We start from the raw sequence: 25,137 nt of genomic DNA on the forward strand, positions 1-25,137 counted from the left end.
TTTGTATGACTTTTCAGGTATAAAATCTTATTTTTTAAAAAGTATGCAGGCAAAATGTTGGTGACCCAGTGCTGTTGTGCTGCAAAACCAATATACTGTAGGTCTCATATTTAACTGTAGTGATACATTGACAATTGTGCAATATTTTCTACCATTCTGTTTGAAAGAGAAAAAAAAAATTATGAAAGAGAAACAAAAAAGAAGTAAACAAGTCTCCATTCTCATGTGGAAGCCTTTCTTAATGCTCTTCCGCTACAAACAGGTAGAGGGTGCTGCAAGACTCCGAACACACAGAAAAAGTGTATGAATGTCACATGACTTTTAGTGACAAGAAGGTTAATACCATCAGACGACGAACAAATGATGAAACAAATAAAACATGTACACACACAGTCAAACAAGATGTATTTAGGAAAACTGCTTTTTTATTTAAAACTCAGAGCTGTTAGGCATGAGATGTCAAGTCAAGTTTGGCTTAAGACAGGAGAGACATAGCGTCTGCAACAACAGACATATCGCTGATGACTGGCAAAGACAATCCAGCAATGCTCCCGGTGACCAAGCAACAGGTGCAAGCCATGATAAAGCACGCTCCTTGTGGCTCCAATTAGGAGAGCTTGGAAAGCGGAATTAAGAGCTATACAAAAACACAAATCCAACTGCTTATGAGCAGAATAACACGTATAGGACATTGCATAGAGCTTGTAACCTTAAAAGGGGTTTTCTGTGTTGTTTCTGCATATGCGTTGTCAAACAAAACTGTACCTTTATTAACACGTGCAATAACAAAGTTGACAAGGGGGACCGGGGAAGGAAACTGTAGGGGGTCATAGCTCAAAATCTTGTTGAATAAGTGCACAAACACCCTCAAGTTTCGCATTATGTCCATCCTATGCTCATGTAAGCCAGCATTCTTCATAAAGGAAACACAAAGCATGTTAATTCACGCCTGTCTTCACATTCTGAGTCCCTGTGAGAAGCCCCATGTAGATGACAGATGGAGAGGTGAATGAGAGAGAAAGTCGCTTCCTGACTTTCTTCTGCCCTCTGCTCATCATCTCTCAGCAGCACTCTGGAGGTCCAACCCTGTACACTCCTCTTTATTCATCCCTCGTTCACTAGCTGGGCTCTGACGGCTTGTTTAGCTCCACCTTTACGCTCCTTTCACCGGAACCTAAAATACGAAAAGAAAAATGTCATAAATGTGAATACAGACCTGCTCATCGCTCTCTCTGACAATCCGTATCTGTTATTAGGTAGAAGATTACCCACTGTGGTTCATTATTTCAATATTTTAAGGAATACTTGAAATGAAGAAATGAAATGAAAAATGAAAAATACTTGAAATCGTGAAATGAAAATACTGTCATTATTTACTCACCCTCATGTCATACAAGCAGTTTGTACAATGACAGTGAGCGGTTACTGATTACTAGACAATTAATACTTCTATTCAGAAAGGATGTGTTAAATTGATCAAAAGCGACATTGATGATGTCAAATGAATGCTGTTCTTTTGAGATTTCTATTCTAAGAATCTTGAAACAAAATGTATCATGGTTAAATTGAATGTTTATTGGTTTATAACAGGAAATAACATACAATATAACTCCCACAAAAATATTAAGCAGCACAACTGTTTTCAACATTGATCATAATAATAAATGTTTCTTGAGCACTAAATCAGCAAATTAGAATGATTTCTGAAGGATCATGTGACACTTAAGACTGGAGTAATGATGCTGAAAATTCAGCTTTATCATCACAGGAATAAATTACATTTTACAAATATTTTAAAAGTATTTTAAATCGTAACAACATATGGGTGTGAAACAACAACATGAGGGTGAGTAAATGTTCATTTTTGGCTGCACTGCTCCTTTAAATAGTATTCCAACAAAGCAGTCTGGCCATAATCCCATAGATACAGCACAGAAATCTAGATAATGTTGTTCAGGATCAATGTAAGTGCCTGGTCATGTTTGAGCAGACCTCACCTGTTAGATATTTCTCCTTAGCTCGAGCTCGCTCATCAGCGTCAAAATACCACACCGTTATAGCATACCTGCACATGAATTCACACAGAGTTGCTTTTAAGCATTAGCAGTTTACACAACTATTTTACAAAATGAAATGTGTCACTGACCTTGTGGCGTAAGCTGGCTGGACCTCATGTGGGTTCCGTCTGTCTGACCAAAACAGCAGAAGTCTGTCAAACTTGGGCTCTATGTCTGCAAACTGAGAGGTTCCCTCTGGAAAGATCCGCAAAAGACCACCGTGGTCCTATAGAGTGAGCAGATGAGAATTATGGTATATTCCAGGGGCCGGACAGTGAAACTGAAACCGTTTTAGACAACAATCATTTATTAGTATAGTGTAGGGCTTTCAGAGGAGCCAGCGACAACAATTTGTCCTCTTTTGAACTCTGATATGTGACACATTATGTTGTGTGGATTAGGGATGTCAACGATTAATCGACGATCGATTAATTGTCGATAATACATTTAATCGATACAACTTATCGATCATCGATTAAGTAGGTCTTCATGCGCGTGCGTGCTGCTCAACATGTAAAGCGAGCGCGCCGGAGTTATGTTTGGGACCATTTTACACCTTCATCATGACTATAAGTTTGCGTGTGCATTCGCAGCCTTTTGTTTTGTGCAAATGTAAGTTGTAATACGGTTTATTTTCTGTAGGCCTATCTATATCTGATTGATCTCATATTGGATGCATTAACTCTGTAGTAAAGCGTCAGCTTCAGCGCGCGCAGCTCAAACGACAGTGCACGACTAATAATGACTATTGGGACTGTAATATCACATAACATTATAAAGAGAACAATATTGTAATAAAACATTGTGAATTATTTGGGTTTAGTTGCCGTGTCGCGTTGCTCCAGGAAGGCCGCGTCCACAACATGAGTAGTTCTGAATGAATGGCACGTAACTTAGTTCAAGTTCACTTGTGCATGAATTTGCGTAATTTTGTGCAGATATAATTTGTAATATTATGTTTATTTTGAATATACCTGATTAATCTCATATAGGACGCGTTTCTTTTAGATAAATAACGTGCTAGCAAAGTGCTCCAGTTTAACGGTAGCAGATTCATTCAGCGCGTGCAGTTGTTCCAGGAAGAGCGCGTCCACAACAGTCACACATTCTAAGCGCATATGAGGCGGCGTTGGTGACACGTTGTATTAGTAGTTATATTTGATTATTAAATAATTAATTTAATTATCAATCACATCGAAACATTTTACAATCCTACTAGCCCTTTATTTATATTTAAAACCATTCTAATTGATTTGGTGAGGAACATATAGCGTTTTGAGCAGCATTTGCAGACCCTGTCGTGCTGTCATAGCCACTGCAGTAGACGCATATCGCAGTATTAAGGCTAACGATTAATTGATCGTTAATTTAAACGACGATCGATCATGGGAATTTGTGAAAATTGACATCCCTAGTGTGGATTGCAATATTTAAAATATTTTTTATAAAATATGATTTGTTTTTAATTTAATTTAGCACATTAAATATGACCTTATTTTAGGTAATATTATAACTTTAATTATAAGTTATAAATACTTCACAATTTAAACTTGCACTGTCCACTTTTCTTCATTAAAAAGTTCTACCCCGTGAATTGTACTTTTGTGTGTATATATATATATATATATATATATATATATATATATACACACAGGAATTATATATAATTATATTTTAAAACATATTCAAATAGAAAACTTTAAATTATAATATTTTACAATATTAGTTTTTTTTACTATATTCTTGATAAAATTAACAAAGCCTTGGTGAGAATAAGAGACATCTTTCAAAAACATTAAAATTCAATTAAGAATTTGGATTTCAAATTTCATTTACACACAACAGAATGTTGTGGATGGGAAAACTCTGAGAGGGAATGTCTTTTTTCCTGCCCCAGGACAACCTGTTGCTAAATTTAGCTTAAATAAAAAACTCTGACACAACTGTAGCTTTTACATAAGCCAAGACAATCCTGGCATCCTGTGCAGCTTGAGAAGGATGGAAAATATCATGGTTGAATGTGTGTGAGATGTGACCCATCCTTACATCACAGCACTGATACAGAAACCGATGACTGGAAGAAAACGGTGTTCGTTTGCAGACTGTCCTGCATTCTTACGAGCCTCAAGCAAAGAGCGAGTTCAACCTTAAACAGCATCTAGATAAAGAGCAACATGCCCTTGAGTGTTTAATGTACACTTAGCACTACATCCTTCTTTCCCTTCTACCATCCCTGTATCTTGCCTGTGAAACTGTCCAACTCTCTCTTTAACGTTCACTTCATATAAGAACATCTGATTAACTCTGGATGGTTTCCATGGCCGGTCGGAATGTTCTAGAGCAGAACCGCTCTCTGACGCAGTGCTGGCTTTAACAGCTGGAAGGTGACGGAAGGTGGTAGAGTCAGCAGTGGAAAATGTCAGGCCTGCGGTCACAGCGAAAGCTCATGGAACTTCAACAGTAAATGTTTAACATAACCATAAGAGTGGAGGCAGACATTTCACAGGTTATCTATACATTTTTCCTAATTCAATTCCAATTTTGATTAGATTATGACTCAATTAGGTATACTGTATTTTAGTAACCAACCATTCTGTGTCCACTACAGTATACAGGGCTGTGTTAGACGGATTCAAATCATTAAATAAAGTTGTTCATTTTAACCAGTCTTTAAAAGAACCAGTTTGTAATGTTTCGGGACTCAAGAACCAGTCATTTGTTTCGGGAATCAGTCTACACTGGTCTTGTTGTTGTATGTTTTTGATTTACCAAAAAGAACCAGCTCATAAGAGTAATTTGTTTCAGGAATAGGCTGACACTGGTTGCACCACGGTTTGGTTTTGATTCATCCCCCCCCCCCAAAAAAAAATCGGCTTATTGAAGTATTTTGTTTCAGAAGTCGGGCTACACTGGTCACACTTCTATACACACTTTTCTATATGAATCGGACTATTGGTTGTGCTGTGTTTTTGTGTGATGCCCACGTGGTCAACTGATTAGAAATATGTTTCTTTCCATTAATTTGCAGTACAATGTAGTGTTGTCAAAAGACCCGGTACTTCGGTACCAAGTCGGTACAAATTTTTTTTAACGTCACGGTACCAGGTTTTCTCAAACCCGGTACTTGATGCGCGTGCATGCCTGAAGCGCGTGCAGTTGCGTCCTCTTCATAAAAGCGCTGATGGCGATCGGCGGTGCTGCTGCTGATGTGGTGCTGATGTTTTTGCGCGTGCAGATATGTTATTTCAAATGGCGCGCGGCAAGCGCGCTCTTAATAGAAGCGGCGCGCTCACTTTTCCATGTGCGTTCATGGATGCATAGCAACGACAGACGCCACGGGAGTACAAACGCTTGTGCGAACTGCGCTCTCCATGACGACGAGGAAGTGTGACATAGGCCTATTCATTGATTTCTAGCCCTTGCATTAGCTTTACAACTAGATATATTTATGGAGATGAGAAATAAAAAGCCGTCATTAATATCAGTCCGTCAGAAAAGCAGTTCTAGTCTTATTCTTGGCTGGATAACTCTTAGCAGGTTTAAAAAGCCCTTTTAAAGTTAAATATGAATACAGTTTTGGATTAAATAAAAGTATAGTCAAGTCAAATAAAACATATTTTATCTCCTGTATAGTTTGGTAATGCTACAATAAGATACCTTTCATTAACATCACTTAATGCGTTATCTAACATAACACATTGAGTGAACAATATATTTTTACAACATTAATTAATGTTTGTGAATGTTATTTAATACAAAACACTTGATTGGTCATGTTTGTTCACTTCATTCATTGTGCATTAAATAATGTTAACAGAAATAATGTTAACTTTTGATTTTAAAAATATATTTTTAAATTAACCCCTAAAGGAGAATAATTGCAACAGTATATAACTATAGTTTTTTTTGTTAGGTCATTTTATCTAATGTTATCTAACAAATGGAATCTTATTGTAAAGTGTTTTTAATACTACAGTTTCCATCTTTGTGATATACACTTTAATATAATTATGTACATTTAATCTAAATTAAGCTTTGGTACCGAAATTGGTACCGAGAACCGTGGATTTTCACTGGTATCGGTACCGAATACTGAAATTTTGGTACCGTGACAACACTAGTACAATGTACAAATACGTAAAACTTAAACACTAAATATTTGACAATAATTTATTTTTCTATTATATACAAACCCAACATAAACCAAAGTTTCATTGTTCTAGTAGACCTCTAATAACAGTCTCTTGTGTGGCTTATTTATTTAAAGTACCAACAGCAAACTCTCTGCACAAGGTTGGTTTTGAACTTCCATTGAATTGAATGAAAGCTCAGATGCAAGTTTAAGCAGTCTACATCAGATAAGATACCTAAACAAACAGAAGAGCTTAAACAATCTCATGCAGTTTTACATGCTACAGAACGTTTACAAGTTCAAAGCTCAAAGGAAGGTGGAAAAAAAACTCCTACCTTGGCATCCCAGTCTTTATTCAGGTAATATATGCATGTGACACATCTCCCATCTCCGTTAGGGTTATCCACATGCCGTACATATCCTGTCCCATCGCCAGGATAACACGCCACCATTGCCTGGAAGGAAAAACTAGTTGTTTTAGTAATTGGACAAAATATAGCCAATCAAAAGAACATGTGACGACAGACCTTTCACAGTGATTGGATGCAGCACACTCTACAAGAAGACACTGTTAAATGAAGATTTCTATTTTTCCCCATCATAAGATAATTTTTGAACATATTTATAGTCTTATTCATATTTTTATATTCTTTTTCTTTTTTTACAATAACCTCACAAAGACTGTCAACTGATAATATTTCAAGCACATCATTAGGACAATTTTGCATTGTGGCATTTTCTTGACAATTAAACATATTTCCATAATTATTATTACTGTAATTAAAAAAAAGCTATGTAGTATTATTATTAATACTATTATTATTAATATGGCTATGTATGGAAACCACTTTATGTATAATAAATTTTTATACATAATGACTTTTATTTTATACACTGACTCAGAGTGCACAATTTTTTTTGTCTGGTATAAAAGATTATGAACTGTAAAGTGTTTATTCACCATAGGACTTGGTGTACTGCCTTTAATATGCTTAATTAAAAACAAATCATTGTGCTCAGACAGGTTCATTTTACATTGAGAATTACTAAACTAAAAAGGGAAAACATCAAGATTACAGATTCATCACAGATGATGAAGGGGGGAGGGTGGGTCAAGGGTCCAAAAAAATTGCAAAAATATGCTAAATATTATAACTTTTTGCTTTTGAAGTGAAATATTATTCAAGATATATTCTTCATGAGACTCACTGTTATCCCGTATTTGTCTAATGGAGTTCAGACCGCTGAATTCCTTTCAGATACTGTACGATACCACAGCACACTCATACATGAAATCAAAGTGGGAAAAATAAGGTGATAACTGTGAAATTCTCAGCCCTATGATGATTGTATCATTTAATCTTGTTGAATCTGGGTTATGAGGCTGAGGGAACAATGAAGCCATTGCTGGAGTCTTTCCTTTGCTGAGGTTTTTCTTTTCCTGCTCTTCCTTTGCCCCTTTTATTTTGGTCTCCGAGTTTACATGGAAAGTGTTAATTAATCACAAAGAAGAAAATCGCAGTGTAAAAGTATTTGTGCACATGGACACATCCGTTAGGAGCGATCAGGACAGTGTTACAAAGGAAAGAACGAGTCAAAAACTCATAAAAATAGATCATCAGTTCATCAGTCCAAGTGACCTGCATATGACTCGGTTAAACTACATTTCTGGAGCAAACAACATGTACTTCCTTATAATTAGAAGTTTAAAAATAACTAAAAAGGTTGGAGAATATTCCTCTCCAAGTAAAAAACATGTCAAACTTTAAACAAAACCATGACTAATGCCAACGTTCACCTTTAAATCATTAACAAAAGCTTCAAACAAGCACCCAACAAACACTTAAATAACAGAAACCTTTGGGCTAATACTGTGAGCCATGTTTCTGTGAACTGAAAAAAAGCACTGTCAGAACAGCTCTCTGATATCGATCCCCTCCGGGAACTCGCCTTCTTTTCACCCACTTCTGCACGTAGGCTCCTGAATCTGATCACTTATCACTGATAGTTTGTGACCTAACACTCTATTTATAAGCAGCACTAGCCCAGCAGGGAATTTTTAGGCCTTGACTTAACCCTCTAACCCTAACCCAACAGCATAATGTCAAAGGGACCGAGACGTCCTCCCCTGGGACACGACATCAGCGTGTTTTCCACTGACTCTCAGCATGTGTGTGTGTGTGTCAGGCCTGTCTGAGGAAGGCAGGGAGGGAGGGTGTTCTTATGGCCGAAAAACAAACATCTCTTCCAACATTCTTTGCCTTACTTGCATACATACTAGAGGTGAAATGGTTCCCATGAAAAAAAAAAAAGTAAACTTTATGTTTTGATTTGCATACGTAGTGTAGTTCAGTCACGTCATGTCATGCAATACTTTTAAAAAAGATCAATATTTGTATTTATTTACTTGATTTATGCCATGTCAGCATTTAAAGGACAAGTTCGTAGTTTTTCATCCAATACAAGTCAATGAAATTGGACAAAAACTACGATAAAACCTGTTGGAAAGCATCTTTTGCAGCGATTTTTGTGTGAGCATATCAGTGAACACCCCTGGCCACTCGGTGAGTTTCACGTCTTTGTAAACGAAAGTTTAATGCGATTTAGGAAGGATTGTTCCAGTGCACATATGCAGCCATTGTGGAGGTGGGGGGGGGGAAGTGAAAGAAACCTAAAGTTCTCGGGACAGCAGCATGTGTCCAAAATGTAATCTTAACCGTTCTATTTCATCAGAAACGATCTGTAAACAGGGCTTTAAGTGTAAAATACCGAACTTGTCCTTTAAGGTTATAACATTATTCTCATGGCAAGAATTAATAAACATATATAGAATGAAACGAGGGATAAACAGTATAAATACATTTATTAAAATTTTCAAGACACATTTACATAGTAAGACAAAATCTGTATAACATAAAATGTGTAAGAATTGTAAAGTGTCCAGAGCCAGAGCCCTCCATTGAAAATGAATTGGATCATGTCACTTCAGGCTATAGGATAGCCGATATGATGCGTAAAAAAATACTTATTCAGCCCTGATACCGATCCTTAAGATTCTTCTGGGGCGCTGGTTAAATAGTCATCTATTAGTGCTTGATGATGGCAAATGTATTGGCCAATAATAATAAATAGATAAATAATATAAATTACCAATATAAGCCCTATGACCACTATGGTGGCAAAATATTGTAAGTCTCATTTTTGTCAGTAATTTACAGTGCATTATTCTGCAGCTGTGCAGCAATTTTTTTTATTTTATTTTTTATAAAAATCAGCAATCTATGGAAGCTTGTTTCCGCCACTGAATAATAAATAAATAATAATAGCGACTTTTTATCTCACAATTGCGAGTTTACATCTCGCAATTCTGACTTTATTTCTCAGAATTGCGAGATTTAAAGTCAGAATTGCGTGAAATAAAGTCGCAATTGCGTGTTATAAAGTCAGAATTGCGTGAAATAAAGTCGCAATTGCGTGTTATAAAGTCAGAATTGCGAGATATAAAGTCAGAATTCTGACTTTTTTTCTCGCAATTGCGACTTTATATCACGCAATTCTGACTTTATAACACGCAATTGCGAGTTTATATCTCGCAATTCTGACATCTTTTCTCAGAATTGTGAGATATAAACTCACAATTGTGAGATATAAAGTCCAATTCTAAGGGGGAAAAAAGACGGGACTTTTTTTTCTTTTTTTTTTCTCAGAATAGTTTATATCTCACAATTCTGACTTTATATCTCACAATTCTGACTTTATATCTCGCAATTCGGACTTTATATCTCACAATTCGGACTTTTTTTCTCAGAACTCTGACTTTATATGTCGCAATTGCGACTTTATTTCTCAGAATTGCGACTTTATTTCTCAGAATTGGGACTTTATATCTCACAATTGCGACTTTATTTCTCAGAATTCTGACTTTATATCTCGCAATTCTGTCGTTATATCTCGCAATTGCGACTTTATTTCTCAGAATTGCGACTTTATTTCTCACAATTCTGACTTCATATCTCGCAAGTCTGAGAAAAAATGTCACAATTCTGACTTGATATATCGCAATTGTGAGAAAAAAAGTCAGAATTGTGAGATAAAAAGTCGCAATTATTATTATTTATTTATTATTCAGTGGCGGAAACAAGCTTCCATAGCAATCATACTGGTAACAAGCAATTAAAGTGTTAAAATATCGGTATCCAAATTGTACCTCCTGAAAAGCAACACACCAAGTATTTACGAAAACTGTGACTACGTGATGCAAACTGAACAGTGGAAATCTGAACCGTTAGACCCAAAAACACAGAGCTGCTAACAGCAGTGTGTGTCCCCCCTTAACATTTCTCCTCCCCAGCTTCCTGAGGACTATAATTTGATATTAGATTTCCAGAGAACGAGCGTCATCATTCCAGGAGAAAAGACGCCAGCTGAGAAAAGCCACACATGCTGGGAACAAATCTAAAAACGACTGTACATGAGGACCTTTTTTCCAAGCAACATAACCGGTAGTGGTGCTGGGGTGTGGTTGACTAAATCACTCACTTCAAGTGGAAGATGGGGAATTCAGGAGTCACGGAAAGGCCAAACTAGGGGCGAAGACGATGACTATGGTAAAATTATGCCCTTTTACAAAATCTTTATTTTGTTTTTGGGGTCTACTAGAATAGGTAGAATAAGTTTTTTTTGTTTTTGTTTTTACATATTTCACATTGTTGCAGCACCTCTCTTCCCAGTCGGTAGTAACACTAGTTATACTAGGAATATTGTGACGTGTACGTTCCCAGTAGAAAACTCAAGACTACAATCGAGATGTTTCAGGAGTTCAGAAACAGTGCTTAAGGACACAGATAATAACTCCCTTTCGAGTGGACTTTGTGCTTTGTAACTTTGCAGACCTTTTTTACGCTCAAACAGCAACATTACAGACTAAAGAATGTTGAAATGAAAAAAGGCATAATAGGCCCTTTTTAAAGTCAGCATGAAACAGAAGCTGCGATAGTTTTTATTCTCTATTCAAACGTATATTCGAGTGAAACGTCTTTTTGAACATGAAAAAATGTAGAGCAGGTCCACTGAATTGATTGGATCGTTGGATGTGATTGACAGGTTGTCTCGCCCTCCCACCAAAAAAAACATCATCGCTGCAAGTAGGAGTGGAAGTTCTTTTGATTAAAGATTATGAGGGCACATTATTTTAAAAAAGAATAACAATATGCACGGATAAATCATTTATAATAAATACTGCAATATTCTAGTGATGCTCCGATCAGCATTTTTGGGGCCGATCACCGATTACCGATCACCAAAATCATGATCTGCCGATTGCCGATCACTGCCGATCACAGAATGGAAATATGCTAGAGTCAAGAAAATCTTGAAGAACCACCAATATTTATTTAATTGTAGTTAGAAAACAAGATAACATAAGGCTACTGTAGGCCACCTTTTCCAAATAAGGCACAGTATAATTTTTCAAAACAAAGAGGGGTCAGGCAGACTACAATGGATGTAGTTGAGGAACTAACTACATCAGATCCAAAAAATTAAATAATGACAATGACATTTGAGGTTATTAAAACAGTAAGTCCCGCCCCTCGACTGCCAAAAATAAAAGTGTTCGAGCGAGCAAAATCAGCAGGCGAGAGGAGATCCAAGCGCGAGCGTGTGGGGAATGATCATGCGCGCGCGCGAGGGCAGAGATATCATGCGCCCGCGCAGGGTTTGAATGAGCTCGCGAGTTCCCGTTTCCTCGCGCGTAGATCTGTTATCCTCTCGCGAATGTCATTTACCGCGCGCGCCAGCATCAGTTGTGTGCTCGTTTATAATTGCCATTGAATTGCCGTCATAGGAGAACTCATTTTGCCACTGTTAAGCAAGCTCTGCTCTGCTGTTGTGTTGCCGCGCATGCGGAAAAGTTGCGCGAGCTATTTACGTCACGTGATCGGCTTTTTTGATCGGCGCTTTTGGGGGTTGCCGATCAAGCTATTTTTTGCCAATATCGGCCGATCATGATCGGCGGCCGATCAATCGGAGCATCACTACAATATTCCATTAAAAAAAACTTTCAGCTCATAAGGAATATACAGTTTTCATTAGGGGTGTACCAGTGGACACGATTAACTAGCAGAGACATGATGTTGCCGTGCTGCGCTGTCACCGAAGCTTATAATTTGAATGTGTTTTTAAGCCTTGCGGTTAAAAACAAGTGATTTTAAACCATTCAAGCGCAATAAGCAGCTAAAGAACTCATTTCGTTATATACGCGCACTGTCTAAGAGACAGTTTCTGAGTGCACACACCTGAAAAGTGTGCACATAAAGTGTGCTGAGTGCTGAACTGAGTTCTTTTTGGCGCCTTATTGGGATTGAATGAACAAATAAACACACTTATGTGTCAAAATGCCTGTCTTTGCGAGTATCCTTGTAAACACGGTTGTTTATGTCTAAAGAACGTAAACAGAGTTGAGAAAGAAAGCGCATGTGTATCAGTATATTAGATCCATGCATTTGGTCTTAAAGTGACAGCAGCCTAATGCTCCCGCTGCCATCTGTGCCATTAATGTTAATCAAAACAATCTTATTGCTCTTGACTGAATAGTTTTGTAACTTTATTAAGAATAATTGTATATTTAATTGAATGGTATCAAAAATTGTTATCCGAAAAATATTATTTAAAGCAAAAATTACCATATTGTAGTAGAATATATCGTTATTGTGAAATAAACGTATTCATAGCGTGATAAGATTTTGACCAACCCATAGTTTTCAATAACCTTCGCACCTCGGCTCGTTTAATAGGGGCCTTCCCAGCCAAGTCTCGCAGCCTGCAATGGCACGCAATACACGACAGATCACAATACATGTGACAACATTTCAACTGAAATGTTTACCCTGGTGGCAGGTGCAAAAGCGAAGGACAACGTAAATAAAGATGAAGGGAGGGGCGAGCGAGCGTGTGCTTTAGCCAGTGGGAGAAGGATATAGGGGAAGAAGGAAAGAAAGACAAGCCAGGACAAAAAAGCGAGCTGAGGGCATTGACGCAATCTGCGAGCCCCCCACGTGAATGGGCCGGAGCAGATAAGGGTGAAATCGCTCAATGGCGCTTCAATCGTTCAGGTGGGGGTGAGTGTGAGAGTCAACTGCGTCAGAGAGTAAGAAGGGCATGCTTGGATGAGAAAACAACCGGGTGAGGAGAGGTGGGTGCGGATGGCACGCATCAACATCACGCAGCAGCTTTTGCGTCAGGATGCCATGCCGCCACTCTCCCATCATCATCTGCAAAGATCCATGACCGTGGAGGAGGGTAAAGGAGATTGAGGGGATGCCATAGTCCCACAACACAAAGAGCATTTCAATCAGAGCTTCAGTGTGCGTGTATTCCCGTTTCAATGTCTCAGACACACCTGGATGTGACGCTGTGTGCACAAACAGCTGCGCCTCCTATCTATATATTTATTAGATTGTCAATATTCATGACAAAAGCAGAATTTTTTTTTATTCCATTAGCCGATAGTATTGAAATTATAGATTTTTTTTTGTAGTAGTAGTAGTAATTTGCATTCATGCGGCAATTGCTTTGTTAAACATTACAAGAAAAATTCAGAGTTTGGTTTATGTTGTCATCAAAAAGGAGCTACAGTGCAAAACATTTACATTTATAATATTAAAAAAGATTTTATATTTCAAATAAATGCTGTTGGAACTTTCTATTATTAATCCTGAAAAAGCCAGATTTTTTTTCCATGTCCAGGTAAAATTATAATACATGTTATTTTTAGATAAATACACTGAACTACTGATTCAAATCGATGCTGTTTTAGCTAACTAGCTTAACATTTTGACAAATATTTTGTATGTTAAAATATACATAACATGCATATGTCGCAGCTATGAACTGATTTGGAGCTTGCATAAAGTCTTCAATGATTTCCAATTAGTATGTTAATCATGCCTGTCATTATTTACTCCAACAGATCTCCATAACAGTCATTTGTTTTCTTAGATTCAGGGATTTTCCTGTAAGAGGCCCTCTTGGGTTTACAACATGTCCTTTCTCCTTTATGTGATACTGCATCTGTTCCAGTGAGCTATGCCGAGCTGATATAAACCTGAGCAATGCAGAGCTGATATAAACCTCAGCTCCTGGACTTTAGCCAGACAGACAGTTCTAATAGTCCAGCTACGTGCAGAGCGTGCAGCTGCACTGCTGTTCCAGCGCTGACACCCTGACAGACTGACACCACACTGCACCATTAATAAACACGTTGAGGAAAAAGCAGTGACAGCGCACAACATGTCCAAGAGATAAGTCATGCATATAAGCTTTCGCTGATGAAAAATAGGCACAACTTGCAACTAACAGCACACACACAAAAACATCAAATGCATGTACAATATAAACTTAAAATTTGCACCAAAAAAATTAAAAGCATGCTTCATTATGGGTCATTATGAAGTCTACAGGTGTTTTACACATCAGCTTTCCGCCTTCAAAAAACAACCTCACAAGTCTCCTGTTGGTTGCACGCAAGGTTTCCTGACATAAGGGTACAAAAACAAAAAATCACGTAACTAAACTTCGATGCAGAAGCAAAGAAATATTATACATCCTTCCTAGTGAGGTGGGACTTTCCAAAGGGAATGCAATGCTCTAACAAATACGCTCAAAAACAGCCCATTCTGATCCAGTGCCAGCATCTCTGGTCACATAATGTAAACATGACTACGTGGCAATTCATTGTGTTATACCGCTGCAAACATTCTTCACCCTGACACCTAGAAGCTTTCTGAGTAGGAAGTGACAAACCCCATAAACCAATGATAAACAATAATTCACCAAAAACACCACACAAAAAGCTTGAGGGGCAAGAACGATTTTTTCTGATTCGATTTGTGTTCAGATTCACAAGCTCTTGATTCGATTCTGATTCGATTTTGATTCTGCTGTAAATTATACAGGGGTTTCAGACCGCATCCTACTGAATTACTCATTAGAAAAAGAGTCATTTGTTTCGGAAATCGAGCCAACTGATTGGTCGCGTCGTATGCTTGTGTTTGCGTGAAGATAACTCCTGCCATTGTTTTGTGTTAAACAGTCTTTTTCATTGCATTAACACACAGACTGCACATTCACAACTCGGGTATCATTTTTTTTTTTTGTCATGAAACAGGATTCAGGAGGGAACGTTGCTGCTGAAAGCGATGCAAGGACCATGGAATGGATACAAGGAACCATATGGTACATTATGAAAATATTAAACAATGAACTAAATATTGTGACATAAAATATGACAATAAAAATGACAAAAACTAAACTTTATTTTAGTTTAAAAAAAAATTATTTATTTTTTTAATTATTACCAAACAGGTTAATATTACCAACAGGGTCCACACTGTGCAAATATTTATTGTGAGAGACTTCCTCAAAAGGACTACAAGACTCAATAATGGAATTGTTAAAGTCCCCGTGAACCAAAAGTTGCAACCGACTTTACATCAGTGTTGTGACGTATTTCCAAGTGAAACGGAATATTGAATAGAGGGCAGGGTTTTATTTTAGCGCACCTCGCCTCACCTTACTTATTAACTTGCACGGATTAATTGTTCACCACAAGACTAGTAATGTGAGCTAACAAAGTAAATAGGGTTTAATTTTGATATCATGATGACTATCACATCATGGAACTTGAATCATTAAATGGGTAGTTTTTTTTTTTTTTATTAAAATTACTTACCATCACGTACTCACTCATCCAAACCTGTATGACTTACTTTCTTCTGCGGAACACAAAATAAGATATTTTGAAGAATACTGTAACCAAGCAGTTTTGGTGACCTTCCATTTTATGGTAAAAAACAACAAAAACAGAGACATTTTTCAAAATATCTTCTTATATGTTCCACAGAAGAGAAACAGTTTGGGATACAGGAGGTTTGGGATGAAATGAAGGTTAATAAAGGATGACAGAATTTTCAGTTTTGGGTGAACTAGGCCTATCCCTTTAAGAAGATTCACAATATTTAGGCTATATTCTATGCAATTTTAATGTATCAAAACATTATGCGTCCAAATCTATGAAAACTACTTCATAATAAACATTACCTTTTGTTCCTATTCTCACTTCTTTCTCTACTCATCTCTTTCCCTTCCACAATCTACAGCCTCACTGAAGTCCAGATATATATATATACTCTGCCTCTGATCCTCCAACATTTAACAACCACAAAGCTCGTTCATAGTTTAATATCAATACAAAACATAAACACATTATCCGTTCATTGTGTTTTATGTAACAGACTCTTTCCCTTCGGGTGACTCTTTCATAAGCCTGCTGAGCATCCTGAATTGTCCAGCTGTACATCTGCAACACTCACAATGACATTAAAAAAACTATGCAGTCGCAGGAAGTGCTATCACCTCCCATCAAGCCTTCTGATATTCACACTACAACATCCTGTGCACAGCATATGCCTTTGCTTTAAGCACAAATTAATAAAGTACATTTTTATGCTATTTATGCTATTTTATCTTTAGCCAAGGAAACGTTTACGTTTAAAGAATAAATGTTAAGCATTAGTGTTTCTCTTTCATAACACTTTGGTTTCTATTGACCGTCTGATAATGGTGTATGTGACTGATCGGAAAGCATGCCTGTGACGGCTTGCTGTGGCGTACAGGGAGTGAATCTAAAAAATAAAAAAAGGGAACGCATACTCCCCCAGGCACAGTCAGTGAAGTACTGCGGTCTTTGTCTTTGAATAAGAGACCCTTCTAACTTTAATGAGCCGAAAGACCTGAAGACCTTGAAATCCAAAAGATTCACCATAGTGTGTGATATAAAACGAGACATAGCCTACAACTTAACTTGTACATAATCATACCAACTCTTGCAAAACCATAAGTGTTACAAATTTCCTGTAAGTCGCAATAAGTGTGCGTGTGTTGTTTACAGCAAGATGGAAAAGGTGATGGCTTCCCTAAACCCTGAGAGGTTGTAGGTTTGTCCAAACATTGTGCATGCGTTGGGTACGCCTGATAGCAGCTGGTGGTCGCAGGCGTTCCCCTGACCTGGGGAAATATGAGAGCCATGCTGGTCGTGGATAACTCACAAAGGCACTATCAGTAACAGTCTGTGGCCCCAAAGGAAGCTCCTGTTTAAAAAAACGGTCAGCCTGACATATTTGTGGTGATAGAAAATTCAAGAACAATTGAATCTGGGGAAGAGACCTGATGGTGCATATATTCAGAGTCTTTAATGTGTTTAGTCCAGAATTTTTATTGTAGGAGATTTTCATGTTTGCTACAAATCTGATCTGCGTTTTAACCAAATCCATAAAAGATGTGCTTTAACTGGTGCTTTCACTTGATCCCCCAAACATATGATCCCACACATTTTGAGAATTTCCATGACTTTTCCATGACATTACTAGATAAGAAAATAACAATTTCATAGCTATTGCACTTGACATAAAGCAGAGATGAGCGCAACTATAAAGAAATTGCCTATGAAATTTCTGAATTTCTAGGCCTTTAAAATGACCTGATACTTTCAGCTTTCCCTTTCCCAGATAACGTCTAGAAAATGTAACAGGTTCAGTTTGCTCTTGCTTGTATTAAGCCTCCTCTTCGTCACAGAGGTTTTGGACACCTATCGGCATGGCTTTGTTTACTAATTAACTAGTTAATTCACACCAAAGCTGTTTAGTTTTTGTATTGTTTCTTATCTGTGTATCTCATCCTACACAAATCTGAATAATAGTGTTGTCAAAAATATCGATATTTTGGTATTGACACTGAAATATTGAAAACGGTTTCAATATTCCTTTTCTGCAGTATCAAATTCACCGATACCAGCTGCACGTTCTCGCTCTTTCTTCCATCTAATGGCGAACTGACACACACCCGCGTTCTCTCACTCACTTGTCTCATTCTCTCCAGTTGAATAGTGCTTGTATTGTGCATAATTGTAGTCATTCCCACAGGTTTCGCGCTCACACAAAAAGCGCGTGCACCACTGATCTGTATAAGTGGCGAGCACATAAAGCCACCTCTCAAACAGCTCGCGAGAGCCAAATGGACAAATTTTTCGTGGGTTATCGCACTTAAAGATGCCGTGAAAGATAACCCAGAAAGCCGCGTCTGACAGCAGGTGAATACTGAATTAAGCTTTCACGCCTTCTTTTGCTTGAACGGACAATTTCACACAAAATTATGTCAAAATGTCTGTCTTGGCGAGCATCCTAGTAAACACAGTCGGTTATGTCTAAAGTGAATGTAAACAGTGGAGAAAGAAAACGCATGTGTAACAGTATTAATTAAAGTAACAGCAGCCTAATACTCCTGCTGTCTGTGTTTTTAATGTTAATCAAAAAGCCAAAGACTCTTGACTGAATAACTTTTGTAACTTTAATAAGGATCCATCTATATTTAATGTATACAGTGAAGACTATGCAGTTACCTATTTTACATTTGGCTACTTTATGCAATTTCTGTACCTAATCTATAGATAACTACTGTTAGATCTATCTGTAAAAACCTGGAAATATAAGACCTGAAAAAATTATTGTGACTTTTTATCTCACAATTCTGACTTTTCTTCTCATAATTGTGACTTTTTATCTCACAATTCGGACTTCTCTTCTCATAATTGCGAGTTTACATCTTGCAATTCTCACTTTTTTTCTAAGAATTATAATATAATAGATATTATATTATATTATATAATAAAGTCAGAATTGCGGGATATAAACTTGCAATTGCGAGTTATAAATTCAGAATTGCGGGATATAAACTTGCAATTGCGAGTTATAAAGTCAGAATAAAGTCAGAATCTTAAAGAAAGAGTTTATAGGATAATTCTTTTTTGTATGGAGGTATATACGGTTTTCCCCATTTTTTTTTTTTTTTTTTTTTAAAGGTATCATATCGAAGTTGGAAAATCCAGTATCGTCACAACATACTGTATAATAGAAAGATTTTTACATGTTAATGGTGCGCATCTGGTTACCTGCAGCGGATGTGTGGCTGGTCATGTGACATGAGGAAGGCATAAATGGCATGATATAGCAGGATCTACCTTTTGAAAATAGTAGAGCCGTATGTAGACACATGACGTCTTTGACATTTTAAAGATATTTCTCAAATCTCTCATTTGTATTGCATCAAAGATTACTGAGCGCACCTTTAAGTGACAGGCATCACAGTTCTCCTCTAAGTTACTGACAGCTCTACTTACTTTCGTTCTTCCATTGATCCTGTAGTTGTCCAGTTTCCCGTTACAGTGTCGGATCAGATCGTCCATGCGGCTCATGAGAAACGCTATCCTCTCACAGCCGGCCTCCTTCCCCTCCACCCAGGTGATCTTATCCCCCCGAATGTCCTTAGACGAGTCGCTCCTCTGACTGACCAGCTGTCCGTCCGTAAATCCGCCGGTCAGGTAAAGCGCCCGCACGTCCTCCAGAATACTGCGTCCGACCTCGTCCCCTAGGAAGTTGTCAACCACACAGATTCCGTGCTTGTTCATGCAGGGCACGATATAGTCCGTGGCTAGTTTCTGAGGAGGCGACCGCGTCTGTCCGTTGGGTTTCGAGCTGTCCGCGGTCGGTTTGCCGTCAGAGCTCGTGGCGGACGTGATAAAATCTGACATTCTTTCGCCGGGTGTCGTAAGAGCAGAGTCACTCTGAGAAGAGTTCGACTGTTCTGAAGTGTTCGACTGTTCGGCGCTGGGCTCTTCAGCCGGCGGCGGCTGCTGCTGCTGCTGCTGCTTCTCCTCGGCCTCCTTACATACCCGCTTGTGCTTCTTCCAGTCCTGTTTCTGGTGCTCTTTGCTACAGTAGAAGGAGCTACGACACCGTCCGCACTTCATCAGGTTCTCCATTTTCCCGCACAGCTCGCAGTACTGGCGCTCTCGCTCCAGACTGTCGCTTTCCCTTGAGTTTCCCTCCATGTTTCAGCGCTGTGCTGTATTACAGTATCAGCCTGCAACTTCACTACAAGTATCAAGCGAAATTGTCCCTGGGCCCCCGCTGCCAATTTCATTCCATTTGACGGAGGGCAACGTGACGCTCTCACATTCCCGCGACATCTATGGTTTGACACTTGTGAAGTCTCAGCGCGAGCCGTGAGTTTGATGGAAGCGCATGGCGCCTGCTGTTCCTTTTCTTCAGCGCTCAGCGCACGTCAACCATGTGAGCATGCGCACTAGAGACAGGATAGACAACACTGTGGGCATGATTCACATGTGCTTCTCAACTTCATGTGGGCAGAGTGAAAATTAACACAAATAAATATATAATCGCCCAAAAACATTTAATGAGCAGAAATACTGCATCTGTGTCTTCAAAAAAAAAAAAAAAAAGTAGGCTATAAAACCACAAACGAATTAATAAACTCCAAATTTGCATAATAGAAAGGCCAAAAAGTAAAAATAATCAAAAATAAACTAACAACACTTAAAACAAACTTTTACTATCAGAAATAAGAATGTAGTTCTGGGTCTAATTGTAGGTATGAACTATTTGCAAATTATTAAAAAAATTGTTTAAATTTATTTAGCATAGCAAATTATTTAACATAGTTTTTTTAATGAAGAAAGGAAGAAAAGTCTATTTTAAAATCATATAGGAACATAAAAAAAAATATTGAAAATAAAAATAAAAGAAACCTAACAGAACTGCTTTTTAATGGAAAAGGACTTACCTTAATTAGACTTTACACCTTTCAATCTTTATGAAGCTATATTTGCTACATGGTTTCCTTCAAATAAAAATCTCTACAATTCGGCCATAAAAGTTATATATAGTCTATCAATCTTTAGTTTCTGTACTCATTGATGTCATATCATAAAGCAAAGTCCAAATGAAATCTTGGTTTGCATTCCGATCGTGTAGCATAAGTATGCAAAGTAATTTCCATTACCAATGAATCTTATTCTCATGGGAGCAATAAAGATTAGCTTTGCACTGTATAAGATAAAACTAAAATGATACTCTGCTTCCTCACCGATGATCTTGGGTTGGTTTATGTAGATGGTTTCATTCAGTGCACAGCATTTATTTTTCTTATGAATTCATGTAACAGTTACATCATGTATATGCCAAAATATGCTGCTTATGTAATGCGAAACTTGTGATAGTCATGATGACAGTTCCCTTACCTCAATTACAGTCGGAAAAACACTTTGTAAGTGTCGTCACAATTGTTTTATGTAGCGTTTGGATAACACTCAAGCCTTTCATGACTGAGATTGTTTTGTCCTCGCTGGGTTCAAGGGTGAAGCGACGGCCATGACTTTGTCAGTCTAGTTTTGGCATGGCTGATGTTTGGAGTACAATTTCTCACAGAGGGCATTGTTGGCCTAACTGTCACAGCGAGTTCGGATACGCACACAGGACATGTTTATTTACAGTCTCAGTGTGCATGTTTGTGTTTATCTCTCTCTTATGCAGACTGCATCTCAGCCCTGGAGTACTTCAGTCATACAGAGCTCAGGGTGGGCCCACATCCAGGACCAGTCCTCATCGCTGTCCCTATGGAGGGCTATCCCAAGCCTGAGGCCATCGCCCCCTCCTTCATCTTCCCTACATCTCTCTCTTGCCCTATACCTCAGGAGGATGTTCTATTTTTGACAGGACTATGTGTTGATCGGTGGCCTGGCAAAGGAAAAAAGCAGTATTTTTTATCATAAGTGCATAACTGTGCTTAAACGTAAATGTGCATAATTTTCTGATCAAGACATGCAAAGGCAGAGAGTGAGTATCAACACTTCTGCAGAGCTGCTTATGACTGAATTGAACTCATTTTATAATTCAACATTGATAATAATAATAATAAGAAGAAATGTTTCATAAGCAGAAAATCAGCATAATGATTTCTGAAGGATCATGTGACACTGAAGACTGGAGTAATGCTGAAAATTCATCTTTGCCATCACAGTAATCAATTCTTTTTTTAAATACACTGTATATAAAATAGGAAACAGTTATCTGAACTAACAATAATATTTCACAATCACAATATTACTCTTTTTACTGTTTTGAGCAAATAAATGTAGCCTTGGTGAGCATACGAGGCATTTAAAAATCTTAAAATCTATGTTTTTTGAAAGAAACTTCACCAAGGTAGCATTTTTATAGCATTTTAATACAAATACATTATTAAAGATGCAAATTATTATTACTGTTTAAAATAACTGTTTCATAATTTTATTAGCCAACTATGAAAAATTGTGTAAAGTCATGCAAAAGCAATCATTCTTTGCTGTTAATTTGCCACGAATAAACTTTTATTGTTATCTCAACACAGTTAATGGTTGTGCTACTTGTATTTATAAATTTATTAAGAAAGCAAACTGCAGGACAATGAGAGAAGAGGAAGCCCCAGATACTGGACAGGTCATAGCAAACACCAATTTCAAGATGCTAGAGTTTCAAATACAAAGTCACATCTGCAATACTATAAAAACATAAGACAACTGAATAATGTTGACACTGAGCTGGACGTAAGGTCTGGGAGAAGTGCTACAGAAAGGATGCAAAGAAACTTAACATGATTATATTAATAACCTGACAGATTGAATGCCAAAGGTCTGCAAACATACAAGTTGAAGATGTCCTAATATAGCACTTATTTGAAAAGACATTTCTAAACACTGTACATGCCTTAATTGTAATTTTTAATCAACTGAATGCAACCTTGGTGAATAAAGTTCCAAAAAAACTAAATTAATGCAATTAATCAATTTAATAGTGTTTGCAAACTATTGAATGATAGTGTACTGTACATGTTTATTTTATTAGGTAAATTTAAGTATGTCTTTTAAAATACCAAATACTCTTTTTTACTATGTTTATGTTAATGGAAGTGTACAGTTTGTTTTATCAGATCTAACTGGGCGTCACCTAAGCTTTTTACTTCCAAACATCTAAATGAGGTTGAGCGCTGCAGTTTAGCCTTCAGTAAACAGGTTAACTGCACACCTTGACCCATATAAAGTCAGCAGTGCCAGCGAACATCCACCCTTGATCTATTGTCTTGAAAACAATAGTGGTGTTTATCTGACTTTGATAAACACACACACACACACACACACACAGGCTGTTTCTTTCCTCAAGCCACACATACCAAATAAATTCCTGCCCTTACGTTCACATTGTCTCTTTAACCAGTTAGACTCAACTGCAATGTGGGATGTTTTTCAGCCTGTGAGTGACTTGTCTTTTGATGTTTGGACCACCTTCTCAGTTCCATTAGTGAAAGATCAACAGCTGGTAAGAAACGGGGCCAAAGTGTTTCTTCCCCAAGACAAAGTTTTGATATTCTTGGCTGTCGCATAAAGCAGGTGTCCTGTTTACCACACACACACACTCTCTGTCTCTCTCTCTCTCTCTCTCTCTCTCTCTCTCTCTCTCTCACTCACTCATATACAGTATATCTTCTTCTGAGTGTCAAGTTATTTGGTGTGGCCTTCAAAAGTTTTAATTGCTTTCCTGAGTATGATGCATTATGTTTGATGAGAACTATTATTTCTTGATTTTCTTGTTTGGCTGTTAATGCATTTCCGTATGCATTACCAAATTTGTTTGCCATACCAAAGCAAACAAAAATGTACATGAAAATCAAACATTAATTTTTTTATATTTATTATGTGCTGCTTAGCACCATACAAAATTGAATAGGACTTTTGTATTTTTATTTCTTTTTTATCTTTTGACAAGATCTGACATTGTTGAGAGATTTTATAATAATATGACTCAGCTGTGGCTATTTAGCCTCATATATATTTACCATACTATTCAACAGTTTGGGGTCAGTAAATATTGATCAGAAATGTGGTAAAAACAGTAATAGTGTAAAATAAAAAACTGTAGTCTATTTTAAGATATTTTTAAAGCTGCAATATGTGGGTTTTTTTTCGCCGCCTGGGGTCACTAACCTCTAACAATAACAAAGGCGTAGGTTGATGACGCATAAGCGGAATGATGGGACTTGTCGTCATGCTTATGGATCTAATAATAATGTTTATGGATAAGTGAAAACATTGATGTTTTTAACATGACTGTGGTATCAAGCAGGGCACAATTGCTAATAAGAGACAGATATCAGCGCCACACGCGAGTCCAGCGGATATAAAGGAATAATGACATTTCATACTACCGAACTACTCGCAAGTGCAGAATTAATACTCATACAGGTCAGTTTATTATACGAATTAAACTTGTGAGGTAACGCAGCGCTGTTTCACTTGGTCTACTACACTATCTAAATTGCATTTGAGTGTATTGAAAGTTATAATGTTATTCTTTGTGTTAGTTTGTTGGCTGTATGAGACTAGCAGTAAGCTGGATCAACATTAGAATAACATACTGATCATATTCTAACATTTCATCATGTTGAACTATATAACATTGATTAGTTTTATGTACATTTGCTCACCTGTCTAATAAAGTACATGCAAGAGCGGCGTCTCTGTCAAGTCAAAGTTAGTCGCGGATGTGAAGCTCTGAGTCTGCTTGCCATGGTCCATAATGTTTGAACGCAACAACAACAACAGCGTGAGCGTGATGCTAGACGTAGCGCAGTTGTCCACGTCTGTTGCCATGGTTACTATGGCAGTACGAGTGGAAACCAGGAATAACGCAGATATTACATCATTGACAGGCGACAATGACCAGGGACCAGCCATTACTTAAAATGGTAATTTCTCTGAAATTAAAAATCTTTGGGAACTTTTGGGATATTGTAAGTACACAACAGCAGGAAATATATCACACTGTGCAAGTGATTTTTGGATATTTTATTACAAAAATCTTACATATTGTACCTTTAAATGTAATTTATTCCTGTGATGCAAAGCTGAATTTTCAGCATTATTACTCCAGCCTTCAGTGCCACATGATCCTTCAGAAATCATTCTAATATGCTGCTTTATATATATAAAATAGGCCTGATAAT

The 25,137-nt window shown here is 37.5% G+C and overlaps 1 protein-coding gene across 1 annotated transcript; it reads right to left on the minus strand.

Annotated features, from left to right (window-relative positions):
* Positions 1-407: 407 nt before the first annotated feature.
* egln1b (egl-9 family hypoxia-inducible factor 1b) lies at positions 408-20,375 on the minus strand. The gene is made up of 5 exons (XM_082155614.1): positions 19,421-20,375; positions 6,525-6,644; positions 2,147-2,283; positions 1,998-2,065; positions 408-1,174 (listed from the first exon to the last, which is right to left on the minus strand). The coding sequence occupies exons 1-5, from the start codon at positions 20,129-20,131 to the stop codon at positions 1,119-1,121; spliced, it is 1,092 nt and encodes a 363-aa protein (XP_082011740.1). The 5' UTR covers positions 20,132-20,375; the 3' UTR covers positions 408-1,118.
* Positions 20,376-25,137: the final 4,762 nt, after the last annotated feature.

Source organism: Leuciscus leuciscus (genome assembly GCF_965113295.1).
Source record: "Leuciscus leuciscus genome assembly, chromosome: 23".
Taxonomy (NCBI): Eukaryota; Metazoa; Chordata; class Actinopteri; order Cypriniformes; family Leuciscidae; genus Leuciscus; species Leuciscus leuciscus.

Bases quoted from the DNA above. Each gene is read 5' to 3' on its own strand.
- egln1b (XM_082155614.1), bottom strand. From the start codon at position 20,131: ATGGAGGGAAACTCAAGGGAAAGCGACAGTCTGGAGCGAGAGCGCCAG. The intron at 6,645-19,420 runs GTAAGTAGAGCT...TTTTCCTTCCAG, and splicing joins GGATCAATGGAAGAACGAAA to GCAATGGTGGCGTGTTATCC. The intron at 2,066-2,146 runs GTCAGTGACACA...ATTCATGTGCAG, and splicing joins CAGCCAGCTTACGCCACAAG to GTATGCTATAACGGTGTGGT.